At 45.1% G+C, this 24,543-nt stretch overlaps 3 protein-coding genes across 4 annotated transcripts; all 3 read right to left on the reverse strand.

Moving 5' to 3' along the window:
• On the reverse strand, positions 1–1,331 carry hoxc4a (homeobox C4a). Its single transcript, XM_076166846.1, has 2 exons — positions 893–1,331; positions 1–374 (listed from the first exon to the last, which is right to left on the reverse strand). Exons 1-2 carry the CDS (start codon positions 1,329–1,331, stop codon positions 1–3), a joined length of 813 nt encoding a protein of 270 aa, XP_076022961.1.
• Positions 1,332–11,443: 10,112 nt separating this feature from the next.
• LOC143013311 (homeobox protein Hox-C5a-like) lies at positions 11,444–13,543 on the reverse strand. The gene is made up of 2 exons (XM_076166888.1): positions 13,036–13,543; positions 11,444–11,758 (listed from the first exon to the last, which is right to left on the reverse strand). Exons 1-2 carry the CDS (start codon positions 13,541–13,543, stop codon positions 11,550–11,552), a joined length of 717 nt encoding a protein of 238 aa, XP_076023003.1. The 3' UTR covers positions 11,444–11,549.
• Positions 13,544–15,406: 1,863 nt separating this feature from the next.
• hoxc6a (homeobox C6a) lies at positions 15,407–16,554 on the reverse strand. Of its 2 annotated transcripts, none has more exons than XM_076166894.1 (2): positions 16,161–16,554; positions 15,407–15,720 (listed from the first exon to the last, which is right to left on the reverse strand). In XM_076166894.1, exons 1-2 carry the CDS (start codon positions 16,552–16,554, stop codon positions 15,407–15,409), a joined length of 708 nt encoding a protein of 235 aa, XP_076023009.1. The 2 variants fall into 2 exon arrangements, with proteins under 2 accessions (XP_076023009.1, XP_076023008.1); XM_076166893.1 differs by having other exon boundaries at positions 16,158–16,554.
• Between the last annotated feature and the right edge of the window lie 7,989 nt (positions 16,555–24,543).

Genomic DNA, 24,543 nt, shown 5'->3' on the forward strand with positions numbered 1-24,543 from the left:
TTATAACCTGGTAATATCCTCGCCATGCTGCTGGGCTCCGGTGAGTTCGTCGGGGGCCCCAGTGTTAGTGGCCGAGGCAGCGGCAACAGCGCCGGCTGCTGAGGTTGTGTTGGCCCCGGAGGAGGAGGAGGAGGAGGAGGAGGATCTCACTTTGGTGTTGGGGAGCCTGTGATCCTTTTTCCATTTCATCCTGCGGTTTTGAAACCAGATTTTAATCTGTCGCTCGGAGAGAACCAGGGTGTGCGCGATCTCGATGCGCCTCCGCCGAGTCAAATAGCGGTTATAGTGGAATTCCTTCTCCAATTCTAAGACCTGCTGCCGGGTGTAAGCTGTCCGAGACCGCTTGGGCTCCGTCCCGTTGTAACTCGAGTTCACTGGGAAAAAAGGAGAAGTGGAGAGAAAGAAGGGAGGAAAGGAGGGGTAAACAAGAATGGCCTGGAGTGAGATATGTGCAGAAAGATTTATTGGAGAGGAATGTTTAGCTGCTGGAAGAATCTAAACGGGGAGTTAAGAACTTCTCCGCGTAATGAGAGGACACTCACATCCAACTATGGGCTAAATTATTAATGCAAGATTACAAAGCTCAATCTCTTTTTTTTCTTATTCATTTCTCCCCCTCTCTCCCTCTCTCTCTCCCTCTATCGCGCAATACATAACAGCAGAAGCCACATGGTGATACGGCTGCCCTGAGTATACCTCGGCTATAAAATTTATGGTGGGTGTAATTACCAATGCCGAGTCGTAAATCCGCCTCAATTGTGCCATTTCAAAGGCTTCCCCGCTATCGGAGCAGGGGCTGGCAACGAGCTGGGAGTCAGAGGGGCTGACGGAGGGAGGGAAAGAGGGAGAGAGAGCGGCGTGAGGGACATAAACACACACACAAGTTGCCTACCAGTGCTGACGTGAATCTTCTTCATCCACGGGTACACCACGGGCTGCTTGGACGAGGCGGCGCTGTTCGGATGCTCCGGGGTGGCTTGGTTGCAGGCGGAGGCTGCGGCCGGCGGGGTGGCGGGGGACATGGACAACTGTGGGGTTTCACATGACGCAGGCTGCCCTTTGCCTGCCAGCAGGTGCGCGGTGTGGGGTATTCCGTGTCCCCGTGCAGGCGTGTCGGGTTCGGGGATGCTTGCACAGTTAAACTGGCGCTCTTGGTAGCCCGCCCGCGGAGGATATAACTCTTGGTGGTGATGCTGGTAGCCAGTGTCCCTTGCGCGGCTGTAATATTCTGGACTATGCTCGGGGATGTAGTTATTTTGCGAATATTCCTCGCATGGAGGAAATTTCGGATCAATGTAGTTAGACTCCATCAAATACGAGCTCATGATCATTAATTTCTGGAGTGGAAAATAATTTTTCTAGCTTTGTCGTTTTTCTGCTCCATAAAGCCCTCCTACTTGCGAGCAGCCCTGTAAAGTTACTTTTACCACGTGACCCTGTGGCCCAATAGCAGAGGAAGAGGTAGTTCCCGGATAAGGAACCAGAGGTATTTAGCATACCTACAGTCGCCATTGTGGGCACAAATCTCGCTCTCTCTCTCTCCCTTTCTCTCTCTCTCTCCCTCTCTCGCTCTCTCTCTCCACCCCCCTTCTCCCTCTCCCTCTCCCTCTCTCTCTCTGGTTGTGTTACCAAGGTAATTGATCTTGGGGACAAAACTAGTAGCTAGTTGCTGACCAAGGAAAAAATAAAACAGGCAAAATCCGCTGGTCTCAATTATTCAGAGGGACAATGGGAGATCCACCAAGGATAACGCACAACAATAGAAAACACTCATTTTGTTTGCCTGTATGCAGCATGTAAAGGTTATCTGCTAATTAATGAAGGCACAGTATATATGCGCCTATATACTGGAGCAGCTCTGCTATGGCACAGATCATGGGCCATTAATACTGACATATAGAGCTGCATGGCATCATTGTTGGGCAATAATCATTACACTATATCAGTACAAATCTGTGTTATGACTCTGGGGGTCAGGGGTGACCTGGGGCCAAGGTGCTATAGGAGCTTTAGAGGAACTTTGTGTCAGTGTGGTGGATTTTTACTGATAATATATAATTACAGAGCAGTAAATGGTGAGATATCTGCCTAAATCTGCTATAATATGTTTCTGTTTTTGTTAAATGGTCTCAGTTTTTCTATTGTCTGGATTATTTATGCATTTTAAAATATTATCCATCTCTGTTAGCTGTCATTTTAATGGTTTTAATTGTGATTGTTGTTTATGTGTGAGTTGCTCTTGTGCCTGAGTTGTGTTAATGCCTCACCTATTTTAAGATTGCATCCTGCTGTATCAGGATATTCTTCATTTATAAGTCTCTGGTGTCATGTTTACCTTAGCATAAGAAGGAGTGACCGAAATAAGACAAAGGGAGCTTTATTTTGGAAAATTCTCAGTAAAAAGAAGCAAACAGGGACAGAAACTATGAGTAATCAGAGTGAAAACTGAGAAATTGCAAGAGTAAAACCAGTGGATCAGCTATAGTTTGTGTCACTTTGCATACAAAATGAAAAAGACAGAACATAAAGTACCCTGAATAATACAAATGCAAATACTACTTCACTGTTTGTCAACCTTCCAATTTATTGAGCGAGCATTGTGATCACATCCCAAACAACAAAGAACAAACAGTCAAGAGACCAAACCACTGTGATGTCACTGACCAGACATGATGTCACAGAGTAGACTATATCACAATGCTACAATCTCATAACCATGACAACCATGGAGCAGCATCCTCATCATGCTTGAGTCCATGACAACAGAGTAACTATATGATGTCACAGACCGAGAGGGACTGGAGCAAAGTCAATCTGGTGAGCGAGTATACAACCATTCTGACGCCTAAAAGTGGAGCGTTGCTGTATAGCAGAGCAAAGGTTTGGGCTTTTAATGCACCTTTGCACCACGATAGCCTGTAAGCGTAGAGGACAGGCTGCCCCCCCCCACACATACACACACATACACACACGCAGGGAAGAAGCCTGGATGGTGGATTTCCAAAAATAGACCAAATCTACTAAATTCAGACCAGTGTTCAAATTGTTTCATGCCATCAATTCTGCACATTCTGCTCTGTCAGAATCACTGCTGCTGGCTCTGTTCTGCACAGCTCCATTTCTCCTCAAGTCTTTGGGTTGTACTTGAACGAGGACTACAGGCTTTGTTATATTAAAAACACATCACAAGAGAATCTCAGGAAAGCTGCAAACCAATGACAAGGAGAGGCCGCTGCACACATCTTTTGTGTGTGTGTGGTTGTGGTGTGTGTGTGTGGTGGGAGGGGGGGTTGCAGACTTGACACTAACACAAATATTTCCACCATACACTCTCAAGCCGCCAGAACAGATTACACACAGATAAAGCGTAGAATACACACGCTGAAATGATAAAAAGTCATCAGCGTTTGCAGATGGAGCCTCCAAAGTGGATGAGACCCTGAACATCAGCCACACTGTGGAGGAGGATGGGATTCGACCTCTGCTTTTAGATTGTAAACAGACACTGAGCAGCTGCAGGAAGTCCTCTAAAGTCACAGACATAGAGACAGGCAGGCAGACAGACAGACCAGCAGACAGACAGATGAGCTGAGATCAGATTATTATTATTGTGTTTTAATGTGCAGATGATGATGATGATGATGATGATAATAGTAGTAATAATAATAATAATAATAATAATAATAATAATAATAATAATAATAATAATAATAATAATAATAATAATTCCAGTGGAAAAATCTATTAATATCTAGCAGCTATCAGAGCCACACTGAACACACACACACACACACACACACACTGAAATTTCTAACTATTCTTCCATTTTCAGTGCAATAATTGCACAATTTCGCAGTAAAAGCGCCGTGCAGTGGCATATTACTGCGGCTCTGCTGTTTGTGTAGAATGCGCTCGACATTTCTATTACCCCGAGCGAGGATGTTAGAGGCGTTTTATAGAGCAATAAAAGCCGTAAATCAGTCACTTTTAAACGACCCCTGGTTCCTCGCGTGTTTTACAGGGTCTGACACACTGGTAGCCACACACACACATGGCTTTACTCCCTGCACAATCTATGGCTCCCTGCACTGTGAATACACTGTGACTGGGTTAGTGCACTGCTAGTGTGAGCTCCCTCTGTGTGTGTGTGTGTGTGTGTGTGTGTGTGTGTGTGTGTGTGTGTGTGTGTGTGTGTGTGTGTGTGTGTGTGTGTGCGTGTGTAAAAGGCAGACAGACGCAGAGGACACGCGTGAAGAAGAGGATCCGTGGGGCTGGCGTGGCATTTCAGTTGCCCATGTATTCCTGTAGAGACGCATTTGCGATTGTTTATACTCCACACAAATTCGGTTCTACAGGGTACATATAGACAACTACTGTGTTTGCGTTTCGGGCTGCACAGATGATTTCTCAGGCAAACATCTTGTACAAGCAGATTAGCAGCGGCTCAGAGTGGATTTGCATGCTCCCGAGCAGTATGATAACAATAAAACAACACAGCAACAGCACAGCTTTAGAATGGAAATCCTACACGGAGCATGCGCAGAAGAAGAAGAAGAGGAGGAGGAGGAGGTGGAGGAGGTGTAGGAGGAGGAGGAGGATGCTGCCAGGCTCAGTGTTAGGATCGATCCCTCCCTCAATGCGTTTAGAAAAGAGCACTTTGACATCTTTTTCTCTAGATATTCCTACATAAAGCACTTTGAGCACCCACACACACACACTCACACACACACACACTCTCACTCCCTCTCTCTTTCTCTCTCTCTCTCCCTCTCTCTTTCTCCACATTGTGCCTTTGAGGTGGCTGCTCCTATATGAATATTCAGTCACAAACACGCAGCATACAAAGGGACGGCGTGACAGCACACATGAAAAATAAGTTTCCATTGTTCCCGAGCATTTCTCGTGGCCGCCATATTACCATAGTGACCGCTCTGTAACCCCTTCTGCCTGCCACTCTGGCGGCTAATGAGAACAGCCTCCGTGAAAAATGTAATATCAGACCTGCGAGGCTGTTTGGCTCTTATTAAAAACAGCAAACACGCTCCCAATTGTGAATCGATGGAATTGATTACAGTCAGGGATATGGGAGGAGGGAGAGGGGGGGAGGTGTCAGAAAAGATCTCAATCTTCATATTTTGGCTGCGTGGATTGATTGTTTTATTAAAGGAGAATGGAGAAAATGGCGATTTAAAGGCACAAAAGGGAGGAATAAAACAAGAACACACACGCACACGCGCACGCGCGCGCACACACACACACACACACACACACACACACACACACACACACACACACTCACACCATCATGTTCGCCATGTTCTGTTATTGATTTAAAAGAGGGAAAATCAGGAGAACCATAACAATTGTTTTCATTTGATTTTGTCTGATTTAAGGAGAAATGTTATTGCTAAGGACTAACAGAGGAAAAACAAGCAAAAAAAGAGGAAAGAATCTGCATTTGGCTGTGAGATTTTGATTGGAAGTAAAACCAGAAAGAAATCCTGTTAGTTTTTTTCATCGATTAATTTGGTTTGGTCATTGATTAAAGGAGGAAAATAATCATCAACAACAACAACCACAGAATAATAGAAATTGTGTTCACTGGCATCTATCATCGATCTAAAGATGGAGGAAAGAATCAATAAAAATAGAAACCAGGTTCATTTAGCTCCACCGTCGTAATCAGGAGGAAGCAACGACGACACGACGACACCACGAGTCCTTGAGTCGCTTTGCTTTTGGACCCCAGGACTCGCTTGTGTCGAGTCCCTCCATCGAGTCCCTCCATCTAGTCCCTCCACCGAGTCCCTCCTCGCCCTACATGCGGACGCATTTTCATAAGAGTGAGACAGGCTGACCTGCGGTTCACCCCGCGCGTTTGACTGCCTCCAATAGTTCACTGCCAAGGATTATTGATGGAGAAACAGCAATGAATTCTTTCTCCCCACAAATGGCTTTCAGATCGGGCACCGAGTTCAATAACTAGTTATAATGTGGAAGTAGAAAAAATGAGGCCCTCGGGCGGAATAATTTGATGTTTCATTTGTTCATTTGAGGAATAGTTAAGCTTTCCTGCCAAAAAAATAACAAGCATACAAGCGTGTTCACACATGTACGCGTGTAAAGTAAATAAATCTGTGGGGACGTTGAGTGTGTGTGAGTGTGTTTTAATTTGGTGGCCCATGCAGCATTCAGCTACGATATGAAAACCGTTACGATGCGCTTTTAATCAACCTCTTAACCTAATAGCCTTTAGCGTTCAGACTCTCCCCAGGTGTAATAACGTTAAGCTGTATTGTCCAGTTTAAAAGTTGTAATGAAGTGCAGACAGGCTGGTTTGGGTCTGAATGCAGCGGGGGAACAAAGGTGATTTTACGCACAAGCCCCATAGAAGCCATTGGCTGCTGCTGAGCCTCGGTTCATTATGAGCAGCGAGCTTACAGTGGGAAACACAATCCACGCGTGGAATATACACGAGTGCAACAACTCGACACATCATCTGCAGCTGTGGATTGGGTTTATTTGTTTTGGGTTTTTTTTAAGTTACATGGGATTCTTTATACGAACACCAAGCAGATCAGGTCAGACTTCAGAACCTGAATCTGAACCCGGATTCGTTCAGAATGGATCAGTACAGCTACTACAGGTGCACAGATGTGTAACACTTACTGAGATTTCCACGGTCCCACTCATTTCCACCGGATGAGTTCTCTGAAAAATAGAGGGGAAACGAAAATTAGATCAGGAGAAGGTCCGGGGTAGAATTAATTAAGATTTTTTTGGGATCCAGAATTAATTGGAAACTACAATATGTCAGGATTATATAGTGCAACATACTTTTATTTTATTTTATTTTATTTTATTTTATTTTATTTTATTTTATTTTATTTTATTTTATTTTATTTTATTTTATGTTCACCGATCGAACCTTTATAATGTTTATAAAATCGTAAACATCAAAGTTGAAAGGTACAGATGTACTATTTCTATAAGTAATTCGTTCTGTACAGTTCATACTTGCTTCATACTTGCTGATATCTATGAATATGCTACACGCAGACGTGATCAACAAATGGTTACACAAAAAAATCGAAAATCATATCAATCAGAATAATCGCAGAATTAATCGTGAATAATTTGATATTTTTCCGGGTTTGAGTGTCTTTTCAGGTAGAAGGCTAAACTGTATTGACATGTTAGTCTGCTCTGGTATGGAGGGAGGCGCCCTATAAAGCAGCAGAGGGACCGAGGACAGAAATTTAGGACATTTGGGTCATTTTGAGACACTTAAACCTGCATTTACGATCACTCTGGTGTTTCCTTCGGCGAGTGTCTCTATGAATAGAAACCTCCTGGACCTCAGGGCGGCTGAATTATGGCGAACAGGCAACAGAAAAATCACGACTTTGTCCTCACATTGTAAATAATTTTTGGCTAGGGAAAGAAATTTAAGAAAAAAAAAAGAATAATCCCGGAATGAGAGTTTATGGTTCTTGGTTTGGGACTGAGACAAAGGGGAAGTCTGTGCTCACCCGGAAATGACCTCTGCGGGTTGAATAATGATGATGTCAGACCCACAGGTCAGAGAAAAGAACACACGGCGCACAAAACGGATGTTTACATTGTTTGACTTTTACTGTAGAGATACTTGATCGCTTTGAAGTGCCGCCGCTCCACTCTGATCTGATTTAAACTAAGTGTGTCAAAGTGGAGAAGAGGAGGAAGCAGGAGGTGAGGAAGAGTCAGACATTCAGCTCCTCACACAGACAGAAAGACATGAGCTCACGCGCTTTAAACGGCAGGTTATCAAATATTTGTAGTTATTTTTCGAGATTTTAATAAAGATTTGATAGCAGTTTTAGAGGGAAAGCTATCTTATTTATTGAACTTTAAACTTAAACCACAAGAATATAAAATAAGTAACTACGTCTTCATCAGTATAAAGCTCGATATGGGGAAAAAGTCCAGAAAAAAAGTGAGGTGATTGCTGGACGAAAAGATGAAGAAGGACACTGATCCAGTTAGGACACGTTGCCCCCCAAACTGCCCCCTCCTCACCCATACACACACACACACCCATGCACGCTGGAGCGAGTCACACACTGCCCCCTATTGGAGGAGTATCATTGATCACACTGAACTCAACACACCTCAAACAACCATGCAGAAGTCTGTGTGTGTGTGTGTGTGTGTGTGTGTGTGTGTGTGTGTGTGTGTGTGTGTGTGTGTGTGTGTGTCCACAATGATGCTCCAATAGCTTCAGAGTTTGCTCATATTCAGCTTCAGCGTCAGAGGGAACAAAACATCAATTCAGTTAAACTTTGCCAAACAAGACTTAATATCAAAATTATCCATTTAGGGATTAGGGTTAGGGTTGGGGTTAGGGTTAGGGTTAGGGTTAGGGTTTAGGTGGGTTGTCAAACTTTAGGGTTTACCCTAACGATAACCCTAAGGTTTAATAACAACAACAACAATAGAAATAATAATACAACCTTCCTCTCTCTCTCCTCTTCCCCTCCTTCTGCATAGAAAATGATCTCCAAAATATCCTACAATTGTATGCACAGTGTCATGTAAAATGTTTGCTTCAATAAAAACAAATTGCAAAAAATAAATAAAATTATCAATTTGCAATTCCACGCATTGATTAAGGAAATAATGGCGTTTCTGTGCCGCGCTGCTTTCTATGACATATGAGCCATTAAATGATCTGCTTTATAGAACAACAGAAAATTATCGAGTTTAGAGGATCACATCCCCTCATCAGTCTGCAGTGATCGATTCATACACACGACAACAAGTAGGAACAGAGCGCGAGCACGGCGCTTTTCATTTTACTGTAAAATACACACAGCCACCTTTTATAAAGCACACACACACACACACACACACACACACACACACACACACTGGAGCTCTCGTATGGTGCAATGTTTACATTCAAGGTTGGAGTTCACGAGAATTCCAGCTGCAGTTTTCATTTACAACCCCACAGATTCACACAGAATACAAAAGTCACGTTTTAGTTGCAATAATTCCCCTTCATCTCCTTAAACCAACGTCAGAAAGTGCACGAGGACTGTGTGTGTGTGTGTGTGTGTGTGAGAGAGAGACAGTGAAGGGAGGGGGGGTTTAGGGGCGTGGATGCTAAATGGATTTTGATAGTTGTTCTTCCTGACTTTTCGTTTTGCTCACGGTCAAATATTTTTGCGTTACTAGGATCAACTGCCAACACACACACACACACACACACACACACACACACACACACACACACACACATACACACACACACACACACACACACACAACTGTTGAAACACTTAGAGGACTCACATCTTTGCACCCTTATGCACACTACTTATGCCATAAAACATACAGATAGAGTAAAGTTAATACAAACAGTATTAATTCTTATACGTATGATTCAAATAAGCATGCAGGTGAATCATGAAACATTCCCATTTCAATCTGACGCACTAGCAAACCTCTGGAAAATCTCTGAATATTCCAGCTGTTATTACTACAATAAAATCTCTTATAAACCTCCCATCGCCTTCCTGCAGCTAATTTCCAATCAAATCCAACTTGCAACCACGAATTCCGACGCTAAATCAAACAGCTTTTCTTCTTTTTTTTGGCGTATATCTGCAGGTGAGATATTCGTGCGCACTATCAGGCCTGCGTGCAAAGTCAAAAATGGACTTACGGGCGGGCAGCAGCGTTTCTCCTGTGGGTCCCTGCAGCGCTGAGTCCGGGGGAGCAGCAGAGAGGAGTTGCGTCCTGCTCACTGCCACAAAGCTCCTTTCTTCCCCCGCTCACACGAGGGCGAAACCGGCAGCTGCGATTCCGGACAGTTAAGATTATATATGATGTGTATATATCGAAGGTTTGTCAGCTCTTCCAGGCCATAAAACCCACTTAAATGACACCACGTGTTCCCCGCGCACCATTCACAGGCCCAGCTTGGGGCAATTGGCATATGTAACCTTGTAAACTTTAAAATACCCTAAAAGAAAGACATAGAAAAAAAGGGATTCGATACATTGTCCATAAGGTTATAGGCCCAACAGCGCGCAGGGAAAGTGGACGCTGTGTGCGCTCACCGTGCTCCCCTCTAAGCGTCTATAGGAAGCTTTTATTTTGAAAGGTGAGTCGATTTTTATTTGCTAAAATGTAAAACGTTAAATGTTAAACTGCATTGCGTAATAGCACAGATCTGGGGCCATGTGCGCGTGTGTGTGTGTTATATTTGGGCTGCTTGAGAGCGCGTGGGAGGCTTCTTAAAGTGGCCATATGGCCTCAGAGTGACGCGTCAGTCTGCGGCCGCAGGAAGCCCAAAGCTTTGCTCCACGTTGTGTTGTCGGCGAATGTTATCACAGCCCAGTAAGAGGCTTCCGTCCCCGGCCAAACAGGAAGCGCGTCTGCGTGTGGTGGAAAAGGGGCAATAAAGTTTTATGAGGGGCCTTAAACTTCAGTCCGCGTTTGTCAGTGCAGGGATTCCAAACCGGGACTGACGGAGAAACAGAAACAAAAAAGGGGGGATTCTGTTTTGAATGGCAACGAATGAGTAAATAGTTTGGTTTGGTGCGAGGAGAGTCAGCAATGTGAAGAAACGCTCAAATCTCTGCGGCAAAATAAGAGAAGTGTGCTGAGGAAATGCCTTTACTTTAAATGATGAGATTTTATTGGTTACAATCAACAAATATGCCATCCATCAATTATTCTATAGGCCTCGTGTAAACCACCGTCTGTAAGCTTACCAAGGGAGGAAATGGCTCCATTGCACATTACAATAATATCACACACAGATTGCTGAATTATACATAAAGATTTAGATTCACAAGGAAAAATGACAACAAGGTTGATGATGCGTTCAAAGTCACAAATCTCACATTCAGCCAAAGACCCTAAACTGCAACACAGGAGAGTCAAACTAAAAAACAAGGAACGTAAAGACATTTTTCGTGCTTCATCTCGGTTCGTTTTGTACCCGAGCCTGATGCAGCCCAGGCCGGGATCATGCCCGGGATGATCCGGGCTCTCCTACGCTCTTATCCTAATTACAAACACACATTATCAGTGATGCTGTGCAGCCTCCCGGTGCGCTGCAGACCGCAGAGCCGCAGCGGCGTGAAGGGGCTCGGATCCCCTTCAACCTCTCCCTCTCTTGTCTTGTCCCTTCCGTGCGGCAAAGTGAGGATATCATCGCAGCAAATTAATTTAGAAATGTAAACCGATTGATCAAAGTGAGTGATATTCAATACATTAGGTCCCAAAACTGCAGCGAGTGACACATAATTGGTGATGAAGCACACAAGAGCGGTGTCATGATGTCATTGCTCCTAGCAGTTCATCCGGAGGTCAGGCGGCTCTCTCCCTCTCTCTCTCTCTCTCTCTCTCTCTCTCTCTCTCTCTCTCTCTCCCTGTGTGTGTGTGTGTGTGTGTGTGTGTGTGTGTGTGTGTGTGTGTGTGTGTGTGTGTGTGTGTGTGTGTGTGTGTGTGTGTGTGTGTGTGTAGTAGTATGGTGGGCTCGGAAGGTGCAGCTCTTATTCCTTCACTTTGATCTTTGAGTCCTTCTTCCACTTCATTCGTCTGTTCTGGAACCAGATTTTGATCTGCCTCTCGTTCAGGCACAGGCTGTGGGCGATCTCTACGCGCCGGCGGCGGCTCAGGTAGCGGTTGAAGTGAAACTCTTTCTCCAGCTCCAGAGTCTGGTAGCGGGTGTAACTGGTCCTGGACCGCTTACCCTCCGATTCTAAAGTGGCATTAAAATTGGTTAGCGTTCAGGCATGAGCATTATTATTATTATTATTATGTAGAATTAGTAAAATTCTGGGTCACTCATCTCATGAACAGCAAATTAAAGCTATACCTCTACTGAAATCATGCAGACAGTGGAGGGAGGAAATCACCTGAACTGGCTAAATCCATTCAAATATAAATACTTGACTTATATTACATTACATATATATAAGAAAACCAATAACCTATGAGTTACGGTTAGTGTTATATTATATCTGAGTCTATTTGGAGCTTAAATCTGTGGCCAGTTTAAGCCAATATTAAGGACTCAAGTTTTAAATCCTCCCAGGCCCCCAAAAGAGTCAGAATAAAGTTAAAGAGTCATCATAAAAATCCGTGATCCTGTCTTAAATCTGTTCCTATACAGTAATACTCTAATAGATTGGACTCAAGAGTGTGTTGGCCTGTATGCACACACGCTGCGTGACCTCGGCCTGACAAACGTCAACACAAGCAAGTTTCACCTGATTTTGGAAAATACAATGTGAACCAATCGAGGGATTGGAAATTGGGGGGATTTTTTCCTCCTTTAATCTGTAGTTTGGAGTGACTGGGTGTGAGGCAGCAGGCCGCCAGATTACTGGACTTGGATGTAGCCCTGATATATTTTATTTACCAGGCCGCCTTGTGCTCCTGCGTGAGTATATGAGAGACAAAACAGGGGCTCAGCGTCCATCTGCAGCCTTTAGTCAACCAGTGGCTCCAAAGCTGCAGTCCTATTCACATCTTTAAGAGGTGAAAAGTTCACGATTGGGTCAGGCCATCGGTGTGTCCCAGAGTTCAATTTAAGGCTAAAGCTTGTGTGACACACTCTCTCTCTCCCACACACACTCACACACACATACACACTCACACACATACACACACACACAGCCTTCTGGGGAATGTAAAAACATATACCAAGAGTGAGAATATAAACGGTGCAAGGCAAAAACTAACACCAAGACGTGAATTTGTAATATTATTTCATAGTTTTATCACAGTGTGTTTCTCTTATCCAATTATACCCCCATAAATCACTCCGCGGATCACCTCTTCACCGTAACAGAGCAGGTTTACGAGCAATGGATGCCTTTGTCATAAAATTTATGACCGCGAGTTTTTATTATTTCCTGCGTTTGGCCTATAAAACTCAAGAGGGAAAGTGGAAGGAGCGAAAAGAGGAAGAGTAGCACTGAATAAGAGGGGCGAAGCGTCCTAGTGGCACTTTAGAAAGCAGACAAACTTTACCGTGGCTCATGTGCAGTTTGGTCATCCAGGGGTAAATCTGCGGCCGCGGTTCGCCGTCCTGACGCTGGCCCGCGTTTTGGTTTCGTTTGGCCGATTGCGCCCTCTCCCTCTCCGCGCTCCTCTCGCCCTCCTGCTGGCTCCTGTTGCCGCCGGATTTCGCGCTCCTCTCCGCCGGCTCCCTGTCCGCGCCTAGCCCCGGCAGCAGCGCGGTAGTGCCGCAGCCGTAGCCGAGACCGCCCGGGTCCGCGGACGAGCCGCCGGTGAGCATGGTTATCTGCGCTCCCGACGGAGGAAGAGTATCCGCATTGCCACGCAGACTAGTTTTCATCTCCTCCCGCTCCACAGAGGTCGTGGGGACGGGACAAGTGAATATCCCGCTCGCATTAACACCCTCATAGCGGCTGGACGCGAGCCCAGAGAGAGAAGGACCCTGATCGAAACTAAACATAGTGTTAGAAGTTGTCTCGCTTGTTTGCCTGAGATTGGAGCTGTCAACATAAGAGCTCATGTTCAACTATGAGCGACACTTTCTTGCTAAACCGAACAGCGCGGAGGGAATTTTGCGCCAGTTTCCTTATTTTTGTTGATCATTTCTTTGCTTTGTTGCCTCTTTTGGAAAATTCACAGCTGTCCGCGCTATAAAAAAAAATAATCCAGGATTTATAGGTGGAGTAAAGGCTTTGCTATCTTTTTTTAATTCTTGATCCGACGCGCGCTGCCCAAATATGGGGTATTTGTGTGGGATCACGTGCGCATGTTGGCCAGTCATAAATTGGCTTTGATACTCAATGGGGATATTGATGAATAGGGGAAACGTGTCCGGTAAACTTTGAGCTGTCGGGCTGTTGGGAGACCAGGCAGGGATCCGAGCAGGAAAAGAGGGCAGGACAGTAAGACAAGAGCGTCATCTGGTGTCTGGTATGGGGCAGGACGGTCAGGGATGGACATGGATCCCAGCCCCTGGCACCGGCACAGCGCGAGCCCTATGCACCAGTACAAGCACAACAACACCAATATCATAATAATAATAATAATAATAATAATAATAATAATAATAATAATAATAATAATAATAATAATAATAATAATAATATAGGGTGCGTTAAGGGGTAGTTGTAAATAATAGTATCCGGTTGTTCAAAGTTTATTGAAGCAAATTGTCGACAGACTTGGGGGGCTCAAGTCTGCGCTCATGCTCTTATCTGTCTAATTATTATGTGACGGGTTCGAATAGGAATATATGGAGGCTCCTTTGTGTTCCCGGTGCCAGTCTGTGCCAATATTTAATCACTTAAAGGTCAAAACCTTCCCACAATTCCGGGTCTTTGTCTATATTAGCCTCTGTGCCCTCCCCCCTTTCTCTCACACACACACATACACACACTCTCTATTTCATTTTCATCTCCCCCCTTCCCCAAACCAACAAAGTTCAAAAATAAAAATATGATTTTGATTCCAAACTTCCAAACACAGTGTGTGTGTGTGTGTGTGCGGGGGTATATGAGTGTGTGTGAGGCACGCAAACACACGACAAGACAAAGGTGAAAGTTTTACAAATATTTTATTCCATGATACACAATTATGACAAAAAACATGAATAGGTAAAGCCCAAACAATAGTGAAAGATCACTAGAATACAAATATCTGACGAGGAAAGCCAATGTGTCAAAGGAGTAAAGGGCTGAAAGCGCAATGAAACGTTATGAAGCGACTATCAAAGCGGCTAAATACACAGAAGTCCTCACAGGATTTACATCAGATGGGAATATTTGGAGTATATACAGGCGTGTGGGTCGTCGTGATCGTGTTTTATCCCGTGCAAATGTCCCGTGAAGACACTTTCATGTCTGATTCAAGTAAATGCTACGGTGTGTGTTGTGATCAGATCAGTGCCGCCCGCTGCTTTCTCGTCCTTCGTCCTTCCGTGGAATGTTAATGTACAAATACTGGAGTCACAGCCCGACCAGCACGTTGGGTTTTTTGGGGGTGAGGTGATCAAAGAGTTCACAGTGATGGATGGAGTGTGCGGGATTAATACACGGGGCTCTGTTTTCCACCTCTCCGCCAGATAGGAAATAACGTTGTAATTAATACTTGGTTGGTTTTATTTTGGGGATATAAGGGTGACGTTCTACGGAGACAAAGTGCGCTCCGGTGTCACACGTGTGGTTGAAATAATCTGGATTTCTAAGGCTTAACACTCCTGTGGTCAACATGGGAGATAAGTGGGAGAGGAGAGCTGCGGGGGAGCCATCATGCAGTAGAGTCGCTCTCAGGTCCGTGTCGGTTGATCTCTTTTTTTTTAGGTAGTTATGTTGGGTTTTCATGGTCACCGTTCGTCTCTCCTTCCTTCATTCCGTCCTTCCGTCCTCTATTCCTTCTTTTTGTCCTCCTCCTCGTCTTTCTCCTCTTCCCCTGCGCCACTGCGTTCCTCCTCCTGGGAGCCTCCTGTCTGTTCGCTCCCCGTCACTGTGGAGGTCAGGTTGCTCTCTTTCTTCCATTTCATGCGTCGGTTCTGGAACCAGATTTTGATCTGCCGCTCCGTCAGACAAAGCGCGTTGGCGATCTCGATGCGTCTGCGCCTGGTCAGGTAGCGGTTGAAATGAAACTCCTTCTCCAGCTCGAGTGTTTGGTAGCGGGAGTATATCTGACGTCCCCTGCGTCTGTCTGACCCGTAGCCCACCCCTGCGAGGGAACAACACACACGCACAAAAGTCACCCATTTAATCCACTACAAGGCGAGGAAAGTCACACATGACATAAATAAAACAGACTCGGACTAAGTTAGATCTGAGTGTTTAAGAATCACACGTGGAAGCTTAAATCCACACAGTAAAATAAGCACATTGGCGCTTTACGAGCCTGTGATCTCATCTCATCTGCGCGGCTTTTATCTCCAATAATCAAAGTATCATAAGCTTCTTTCTGCCTCACGCTTCTGGTCATAGACACTATTTCATTCCTAAAATGAAAGCTGTTTGTTTGCACATGTAAAGGCCCGTGTACAAGTCTAGGGGATACAGTAATGCTTTATGGGGCCATAAAAAGTAACTTACTCTCTTGGTAAGACATATCGTAAAACTGGCCCATTTCCTTAATTTATTTGTCGTAGTAAAACTCACCGCTGTGTGAGTTCATTCGCTGCATCCACGGGTAGATCGGGATGTTGGTCTTCTGGTCCTGGGCTCCTGCTCTCCCCTGGTCCAAACTGTACTCTTGAGCAATGTGGCTTTGTGTGTTAAGTCCCATGTTTGTTTGCCTGCAGCTGGGCAGCACGTCCTTGTCCTGGAGAAACACGTTTGATCCATATTCGTACTGAGCCCTGCCAGAGCCAAACACCACGTTATCTTGAGGGGAGTAGAAAGGTGCATATATCCGATTCTGGGTCACAGCGGCACCGTACGACGAAAAATGTCTGACTGTGTCATAGGTGGTGGAGTTGAGGGGAACGTTAGGCAGAACGTCTTGACCACCGGATAAATGGCAGGAGAGCGACGGGTTTGCGAAATACGAATTCATACCTTGGTTGTAACCCTCTGCAACTCTCCCACTTCTTTATCGGCTCTTTTCTCTGTAAAGCTCCTTTCCGCCTCTTGTCAACCAACCACACCTTTTCTCCCAGCGCCGCTTTTTTCCACTTTCCGTCTCTCAACCCGGACCGTGGGCTACTTTGACGATTCAATATTATTAATTTCCAATCTCCGGTTAAGACGCACAAACGCGAGTGTTATAGCTGAGGCTTGCCTCGGTGAGAGACAATATGACAACGTCAGCTGACCGGTCTCCACCAATTGAGAGGCAGGAGTTGAGGAGAAACTGTAGCTTTTAGCTCAGAGCTTGAACATTAGTGCTAAATGCCGATAAACACAAGGCAGAGTTGGGCAAAGACACCGAGCAGCCAGGATGAGACACACACACAAGAAATGACACAAGTGAACTTAATGGGACGACGTTGTTAATGTGAAGAGTGACGCAAAATGTGCCAAATGCCATTCAATGCGGGAGATCAAAGTGAGCACATTTGCATAAACTGCTTTATGGACACATGTGCACATGTGTCTTAAAGGGTCCATACCGGGAAATGCAGATCAACTTTATTTAATATTATATATGCTGCAAAGCGTTACCTCTGTGTGTGTGTGTGTGTGTGTGTGTGTGTGTGTGTGTGTGTGTGTGTGTGTGTGTGTGTGTGTGTCTGTGTGTGTGTCTGTGCGCGCGCGCGCGCGCGCGTGTGAGAGAGACAGAGAGGGAATGTGTGTGTGTGTGTGTGTGTGTATGTGTTTGTGTGTTTTTGTGACTCGCTTAATTTTCATTTTACAACACCACTGCGGAGGTCCAGTGTGTCCACGTTGTGCGCCCCGAGGACGCGCAGCTTTTACGCGGCGGCTCCGTGTTTGTCTCTGTCACGTCTGCGCGCCTATCTAACATACTGTTAATGTTTCCATTGTGTATGAATTATCTGGCATGTGAGCAATTTCAATGCTTTTGCTGTGGACTGGGGGAGGGTGGAGGTGGTAAGAATGCGTTTATGGTCTCTGCTCACTGAGGGCAATAAAGCAAGTGACGCTCTCCAGCTCACTAACAACAACTATCTCTGCAGCAAAGCCCTGCAACCCGAGCAGCGAGACCCGGGCTCAGATATGAGAGCAGCACACAGCATGAGAGGGGGAAAACGGCGCACACACACACACACACACACACACATCCAAGCCGATCTATGAAGATATTTCTGCCACCCTCTAGAACAATCCAATCATTTATGCGACTGTCCGGCTCACGTCAGGCACAAGCCTCCATAGGCCAGCAGTGCCCGGTCCTCATGCTCTCTATAGGCTCATTCCTCACAGGTACAGTCTCTTCAATTCATATAGCAATAAAGAAAAGGACGATGGGGGTTTTACGCACAGTGCAGAGTGAAAATATAGGGTTTTACGCACACATGTTGCAGTCAAAATACTGGATTTTACGCTCACATTAAGAGTCAAAATACTGGATTTTACGCACACGTTAAGAGTCAAAATACTGGATTTTGCGCACACGTTACAGTTGAAATACAGGATTTTGCGCGCGCAGTTTACAGTCAATATCCAGGATTGTATTTATACAAATACATTGTGTCAGAAGTACTTATGCAGACGCTCCATTCCTCATTCTTTTTTCCTGTTCAGATAATTCCACATTCCTCTGACACACACACACACACATACACACCCAGTGGAAAAGGGAAACCAGTAATTATCTCAGCCTAAAATGATGGGTTTGGAAACGACTTTAGAGTTGTTCCGCAAAAGTTAAACGCCTGTATAGATTATCTCTAAATCTATAAAACCTGTAAATCAAATAATCCGATGGAGGAGCGCTTGATCACATTTACTAAGGGACTAGAGTCACATTTTTTAAGCGTTACAATTTAATTTAAAACAGAAAATAAATCCAGGTTGTGGTTCACATTTTCTCTGTACTTATCGCCACAGACTATGTAACGGATATCCAAATGAATCAATACGGTTATTAAAATGTCTCTTCAAACGCTGCGGCCTATTGGTCCAGATCATTGATTTCTAGATTAGGCTGAATACTCGCAGCCTGGACGTGGAACTGTTTGCTCTGTTGTTTGGGGTCCTGAATAGCCCATAAAAGAGACAAGAACAAAGAGGAGGAAGTCGCTGGTGCCATAAAAGTTTCCCTTCACCTTATTCGTGGCCATATGTGACATCCGCATAGCGCAAATTTGGGGCAAATCAGGCGCAAAAGTTGGAGGCTATAATGACCCCGCTGGTTCCTCTCATAGAATTATATTATTGCTGCTTGCTGGGATATTAATGAATGATTGTATAGGCGGAAACAGCACATGAAAGAATGAAACAAAAAGGTGCCAGTTATGAAAGAATGACATCAGGGAGGCGCCTCACAAAGGAGCAAATATGGAATAAAACCTCTTCAATTATAATATAATAACAGAAAATAGCATAGAAATAAAGCGCGCGAGTGTGTGTGTGTGTGAGAGAGACGTGTTGGTCATTTTGTTTTGTTGCGTTCTGCGCTCGTGCTTGTTCTGTTTGCGCGTGAACGGTCGAAATAAAGATGTTAAAAATAACAATCCGCACTTCACTTCAACAACAAAATCTAATGAAATAATCTGGATTTTAAATTGGATTTTATGGCCGCTCATTAACATCCGGCGCCCCTCAAATCCCACTGTGACTCGGTGTAGTTTAAGGTTGTAAAACGCAGGCTGAGCAGTAAAGCTTGTGTGTGTGCATGCATGTGTGTGTGTGTGTGTGTGTGTGTGTGTGTGTGTATGTGTGTGTGTGTGTGTGTGGACCGGGGAGAGGCTGGAATGCCAGTGTGCAGAATTAGAAAGAAAGGTCATTCTTTCCCCGTGTTTTAGTGTTTTATTGCGGCCCGTAAGGCAAAGAACATGCGAGGCTCTGGGAGGGAAAGAAGAAGGAGAAGGAGAAGCAGCCGTTTGGTTTCCACACGATCTGTGAAGGGAAACGGCGCCTTAGAGCCACGAATGAAACCAGAGAGGAACAACGTGGAAATTATAAATATAAAAGAAGACACGAGTAATAAGAGATGAAAGTAATATTGTATAAAAAATTTAGTAATTAAGAGTAAATGCTGGAAAAATGTAGCAAGATGCAATGAAGCTGAAATGAAATGATCCCAAATATGTGTCCTTATTATTATTATTACATGTGTATATTATTATTTTCATCATCATTATTATTACTATTATTATTATAATTATTATTGTTATTATTGTTATTTACATGTCCCCTTTACATTTTAATTCTAAGGCCTATATGACTTTGATCAGAGCCCCGCGCGCCTCTGCGTGCGCGCGCATGTACGTAATGCGCCATAATATTCCACATGTAACTCCAGCTCCCCATATGGAATCTGTACGTCTTCCACATTATGTCCCTGGATGTAAACACGGGAGATGAGGAGGAAGGAGGCAGCCTGCTGAGCCCTTGATGCGTTTCTCCTCCTCCTAAACTTTACTAATAAGGAGTAATTCACATAGTAACAACGTCAAGCCTCCTATAAGCACTTTACCATCGTCGGCTGGTCCAATTAATGTCCGGAAGTGTAGGACTATGTGCTCGTTAAGCACTCAGGAAGCTGTTGCCCAATGAGCGCATGTTGATCCACACATCATAAATTATGACCATTAGTAGGCAAAACTTTTACCCTGTCAGGGTTTGTAAAGCGGGGTTCTAAATGTGGTGACGCGGGCAGATTTGTGACCTCGTGGAATTTGATGCGAAGCTGTGTGCGCTTTAAAAAGATCCGGAGAGAAACAACAACAGACTGCATGATGTTTGCTTTCATTTTATAGGAAAAGTTGCACACAGCTATCCAAGTGGTATTAAATCTCTCTCTCTCTCTTTCTCTCTCTCTTTCTCTCTCTCTTTCTCTCTCTCTTTCTCTCCCTCTCTCTCTCTCTCCATAGTGTCGAGCAGCAGAGAACTCGATCCATTGCAGCAGCAGCAATGTTTCATAGAAAGGAAACGCAAACAAAGGGGCAGCAGAGGGTTTGAAAGACTTTAAAGGAGAAGCAGAAAAGCCATAAAACCAATCATTCCATTTTACAAGATTGAGACGGAGCAGCGCGAGGAGACGTGAAGCCATGACGTCAGTTCATCACACACACACACATACACACACAAAATATATTTCTGTCTGCAGACACACTGACTCACACATAATGAGCATTTTACCGAGCTGCAGAACCCGCGTGCTGTGACTGCAATAAACATTACAGCTTAATATACACACAAGGATACACACCACCATCACACACACACACACACGATGAGGATTTAGGAGGCCTCTGGATATTGTTGCATTAGGCTTTGTTTGGGATGCAATAAAGTTCAATTCACCACCACTCTCGTATTTCTTTTCACACACTTCCCCTAACACACACACACACACACACACACACACACACACACACACTGCTCTGCTGTGAATATTGTCAAATCTTTGGGTTAAACACATGTGTGACATATCTGGACAAAATTTGCTCACAGACTCAAACCCCACGCGCCTGTGATTAGTAAATCACACACGTGTGCTGCGTTCAGTCACGTCGGCATGGCAACCATGTGTATGTTGTTGCTGCTGTTGCTGCTGTTAAAATTGATGAGAATAATGTTAATGTTGTTTGTTTTGTTGGTGGTGTAAATAAAATGCAGGGCTGCATCTCATCACCATGTCGTGTGTGTGTGTATGGTTCTGTTTAGCACAGATCACCTCAGGATAAATCACAGACACATCTCTCATTCACTGGGTAACAACAACAGATCACACACACACACACACACACACACACACACACACACACAGAGAGAGACACACACACGCCCCTCAGTGTCACCGCCGAGGCATTTGCACTTCCTCGCTGGCAGCCGCGTATCAGCCGGACCAGCTGACATCCGCAGTGAGCCTCCACTGAACCCAGCGGCCATAAACAACAAGGAGCAACACCCGCCCACTTCCACAACACGCGGCCCCACTGGTCGCTAGGGGGCACTGCCGGGAGCTGGTGTGTACGTGTGAATGTGTGTCAGCGCGTGTGTGAGTGTTTGTACATACGCGTGCGTGTATGTGTAGGTGTGTGTGTGTGTTTGTGTATGTAGGTGTGTGTGTGCATATGCATATGTATACGTATACGTATAGAGCTTTGCACAAACAGGATATACAGGAATCCACGTAGAAGAAGAAGCAAAGGGGAAAGAGGAGGGAGGGCGAGGCAGCAGCAGCTCTGTGTTCAGCCTGTCACTGGCTGATCAGAGGCCTGTGACTGATTACAAAGTTTGTGTGTGAGTGTAAAGCAGAGCGTCCTATAGGGCAGCAGCCTATAGAAGCCAGAGCTGTCAGTAAAGCATTACACGCTGATGGAGGAGCCATCTAGAGCGGCCGCGCGTCACAACACAGGCCAGCGGCCCCATCAGGGTACAGGTCAGGTCAACGTGGGCACCAGCAGCTCTCCCTCTCTCACACACACGCCCACACACATTTTAGCACAAGTCACCATTTCAATCCAGCAAACACAAATACAACCCGCACATATCTGAGTCAAGGTGTGTGTGTGTGTGTGTGTGTGTGTGTGTGTGTGTGTGTGTGTGTGTGTGTGTGTGTGTGTGTGTGTGTGTGTGTGTGTGTGTGTGTGTGTGTGTGTGTGAGATGCCATCTTACCCCACATAGCTCCTCCGCGGGTTGTGGTCCGGGCGCAGCAGCAGAGGGGTCACGGTGGAGCTGGCGGGGATTAGACCAAGACGCCGCGCATCTCCCTTGTTTCTCCGGGTCTAGCCGCCTTGACACTCCGGTGAGAAGGATCCGGAGGAGGAGGAGGCTGGGAAAAAGTATTTTATCGCCTCGCTTGCTGGCTCCTTTTTCCTTCTCAGTCGCGGCTTTATTGCCTCCGGGGAGGGGAGGGGAGGAGTGGGGGGTGGATAACCGCGGGGCAGCGGCTGGCAGAGGCGGCGACTGTCCCGAAGCTCCCCCGCTGTCAGGAAGTCGGAGACCGGGTGACTGTGACAAGAAGCACCGGCGACAGCACCGTGCGGTGTTTTCACGGGTTGTGAGAGGGAATAAGAGGTTCTACGCCCCGGCTTACGGCTGCTGAGAGAAGGGAAGGAGCAGAGAATAGACAACAGCATAAAGTTCATGTTCATAGCGCCCAGGCCACGTGGCTGCGCTCAGCCAATCACAGCGAGGATCCAGTCGTAAACTTTTATTACTCAGCTGTAAATTTCTCCCTTTAACAACCAGGAATGTTTGCACCCATCTTTCCTTTTCCCTTTTTTCGATCGCACAAAAACTAAAAAATGGCCTCACCATAACGCGCCACAGATCTGTTGTGATCTGAAGTCATAGAAAAAGGCGCAAAACGTCGACGTGCGTCAAAAAATAATAAAAAATATGACAGTTCTCCCCTGGTGGACGAGCTGTGTGGCAGGATGTAGGAGAAGACACGAGGAAAGAGGAGGTATAAAGGAAAGGAGAAGAAGGAAGAGGAAGAGGAAGAGGGGGGGAGACAGGGCTAATTACACAGCTACACAGTTACTCTGGTTTAATTCCATGTTTCAGCCGCCATTATCAGGATGAGCGTCGCACCAACATGAGCGTGAACATGATGTGTGTGATCAGGTTTAGTCATGGAAAAGCAGGTGAAGAGGAGAGAAAAGAGGCGAATCGGGTATCGAACCCATGACTAGAAACGAGCTCAGATATGATCCAGAGATGCCAGGAAGAGCAACACATAGAAACGCAATAAAAGGACAGAAATGGGAATTTTTTTTTTGGAGCAGATGAATTGTGTCAAAATAGAGCTGAAACAGAGGGTAAAAGAATAACAGCAGATCACGTGATGCAACAGAAGCAAACAGCATTAAAATATAGCCAATAAAACAACAACACCACGCTTTGAAATAGAAATAAATCATCAACATGTAGTTGAATTAGAGCTCATATCGCATCACACACACACTCTCTCTCACACACACACACACGGCTGTGCGGTGCGTGTCCCCTGTCAGGACCGCGGCTCCACACTGAGTCCCAGCACATAAAAGCTAAAGATGTGGAGCCATCCGGGCCGCGTCTTTACACCGCCAATAAACTTTACAGCAGCTACACTAAACTTTATTGGGAATGTCAGCCCCGTGTAAAAGCACACACACACAGACACACATAATGGCCCCGTCCGCTCTGTAGAATGGCTGTCAGTGCCACCGACACTTCCGGAAATTTCTAAAGCAACACCGCACAGGCAAATAAAGGGGAATAAACACCCCCCGAAAAATAACAAAAGCTCAGGCTTTAAGGGAAACAGGAGCAGAAAAAGGCCCAAGCAGTGTGTGTGTGTGTGTGTTCAAAACCTGGACTCACTGCAGAATAACAGTAATAAATGAATTACAAGAAGGAACCTGTAAATAAGCCTATATGTAGATGTGTGTGTGTCTGTGTCTGTGTGTGTGTGTGTGTAATATCAGATCCATTATGCAGCTTTTTGCTCGATTTATTCAGACAAAAACAATTTTTTTTGCACATTTAGACTCAAACAGAAGCCCCCCTGTTAGATGCTTCAGTCCTGTAGAGTCTATCTGTGTTTTCTAATTCTATGAGTTGATTTGGAGGATACCCGGCACGATTTCACACACAAACGTTGCTAAATTGTAATTTTTCTCTTCATCGAATAAGTTGCTTGACTGAAAAATTTTCTAGGCAAAAATAAAAATAAAGAAAAGAAACTACAGACGGCAAAGAGCTGAATGAAGCGAATAATCTGTTATGTTGTTGTAATAAGTTGCAAAATTACATTTAAAATGTCCTAATTCTTTCCAAGGCCATAACATGTTAACCATATAATCTACTTATAGATAAAAGCTTGAAAAGAAATAAATACTGAGTTTACTGGAGATCCCTGCCCCTCACACACACACACGCTCACACTCCAGCCTCTATAGCGAACATGTCGGACATCCGCTC

The sequence above is a fragment of the Genypterus blacodes genome, unplaced genomic scaffold (genome assembly GCF_046128005.1).
Source record: "Genypterus blacodes isolate CSIRO-AG114 ecotype Tasmania unplaced genomic scaffold, CSIRO-AGI_Gbla_v1 ptg000156l_1, whole genome shotgun sequence".
Classification (NCBI taxonomy): domain Eukaryota; kingdom Metazoa; phylum Chordata; class Actinopteri; order Ophidiiformes; family Ophidiidae; genus Genypterus; species Genypterus blacodes.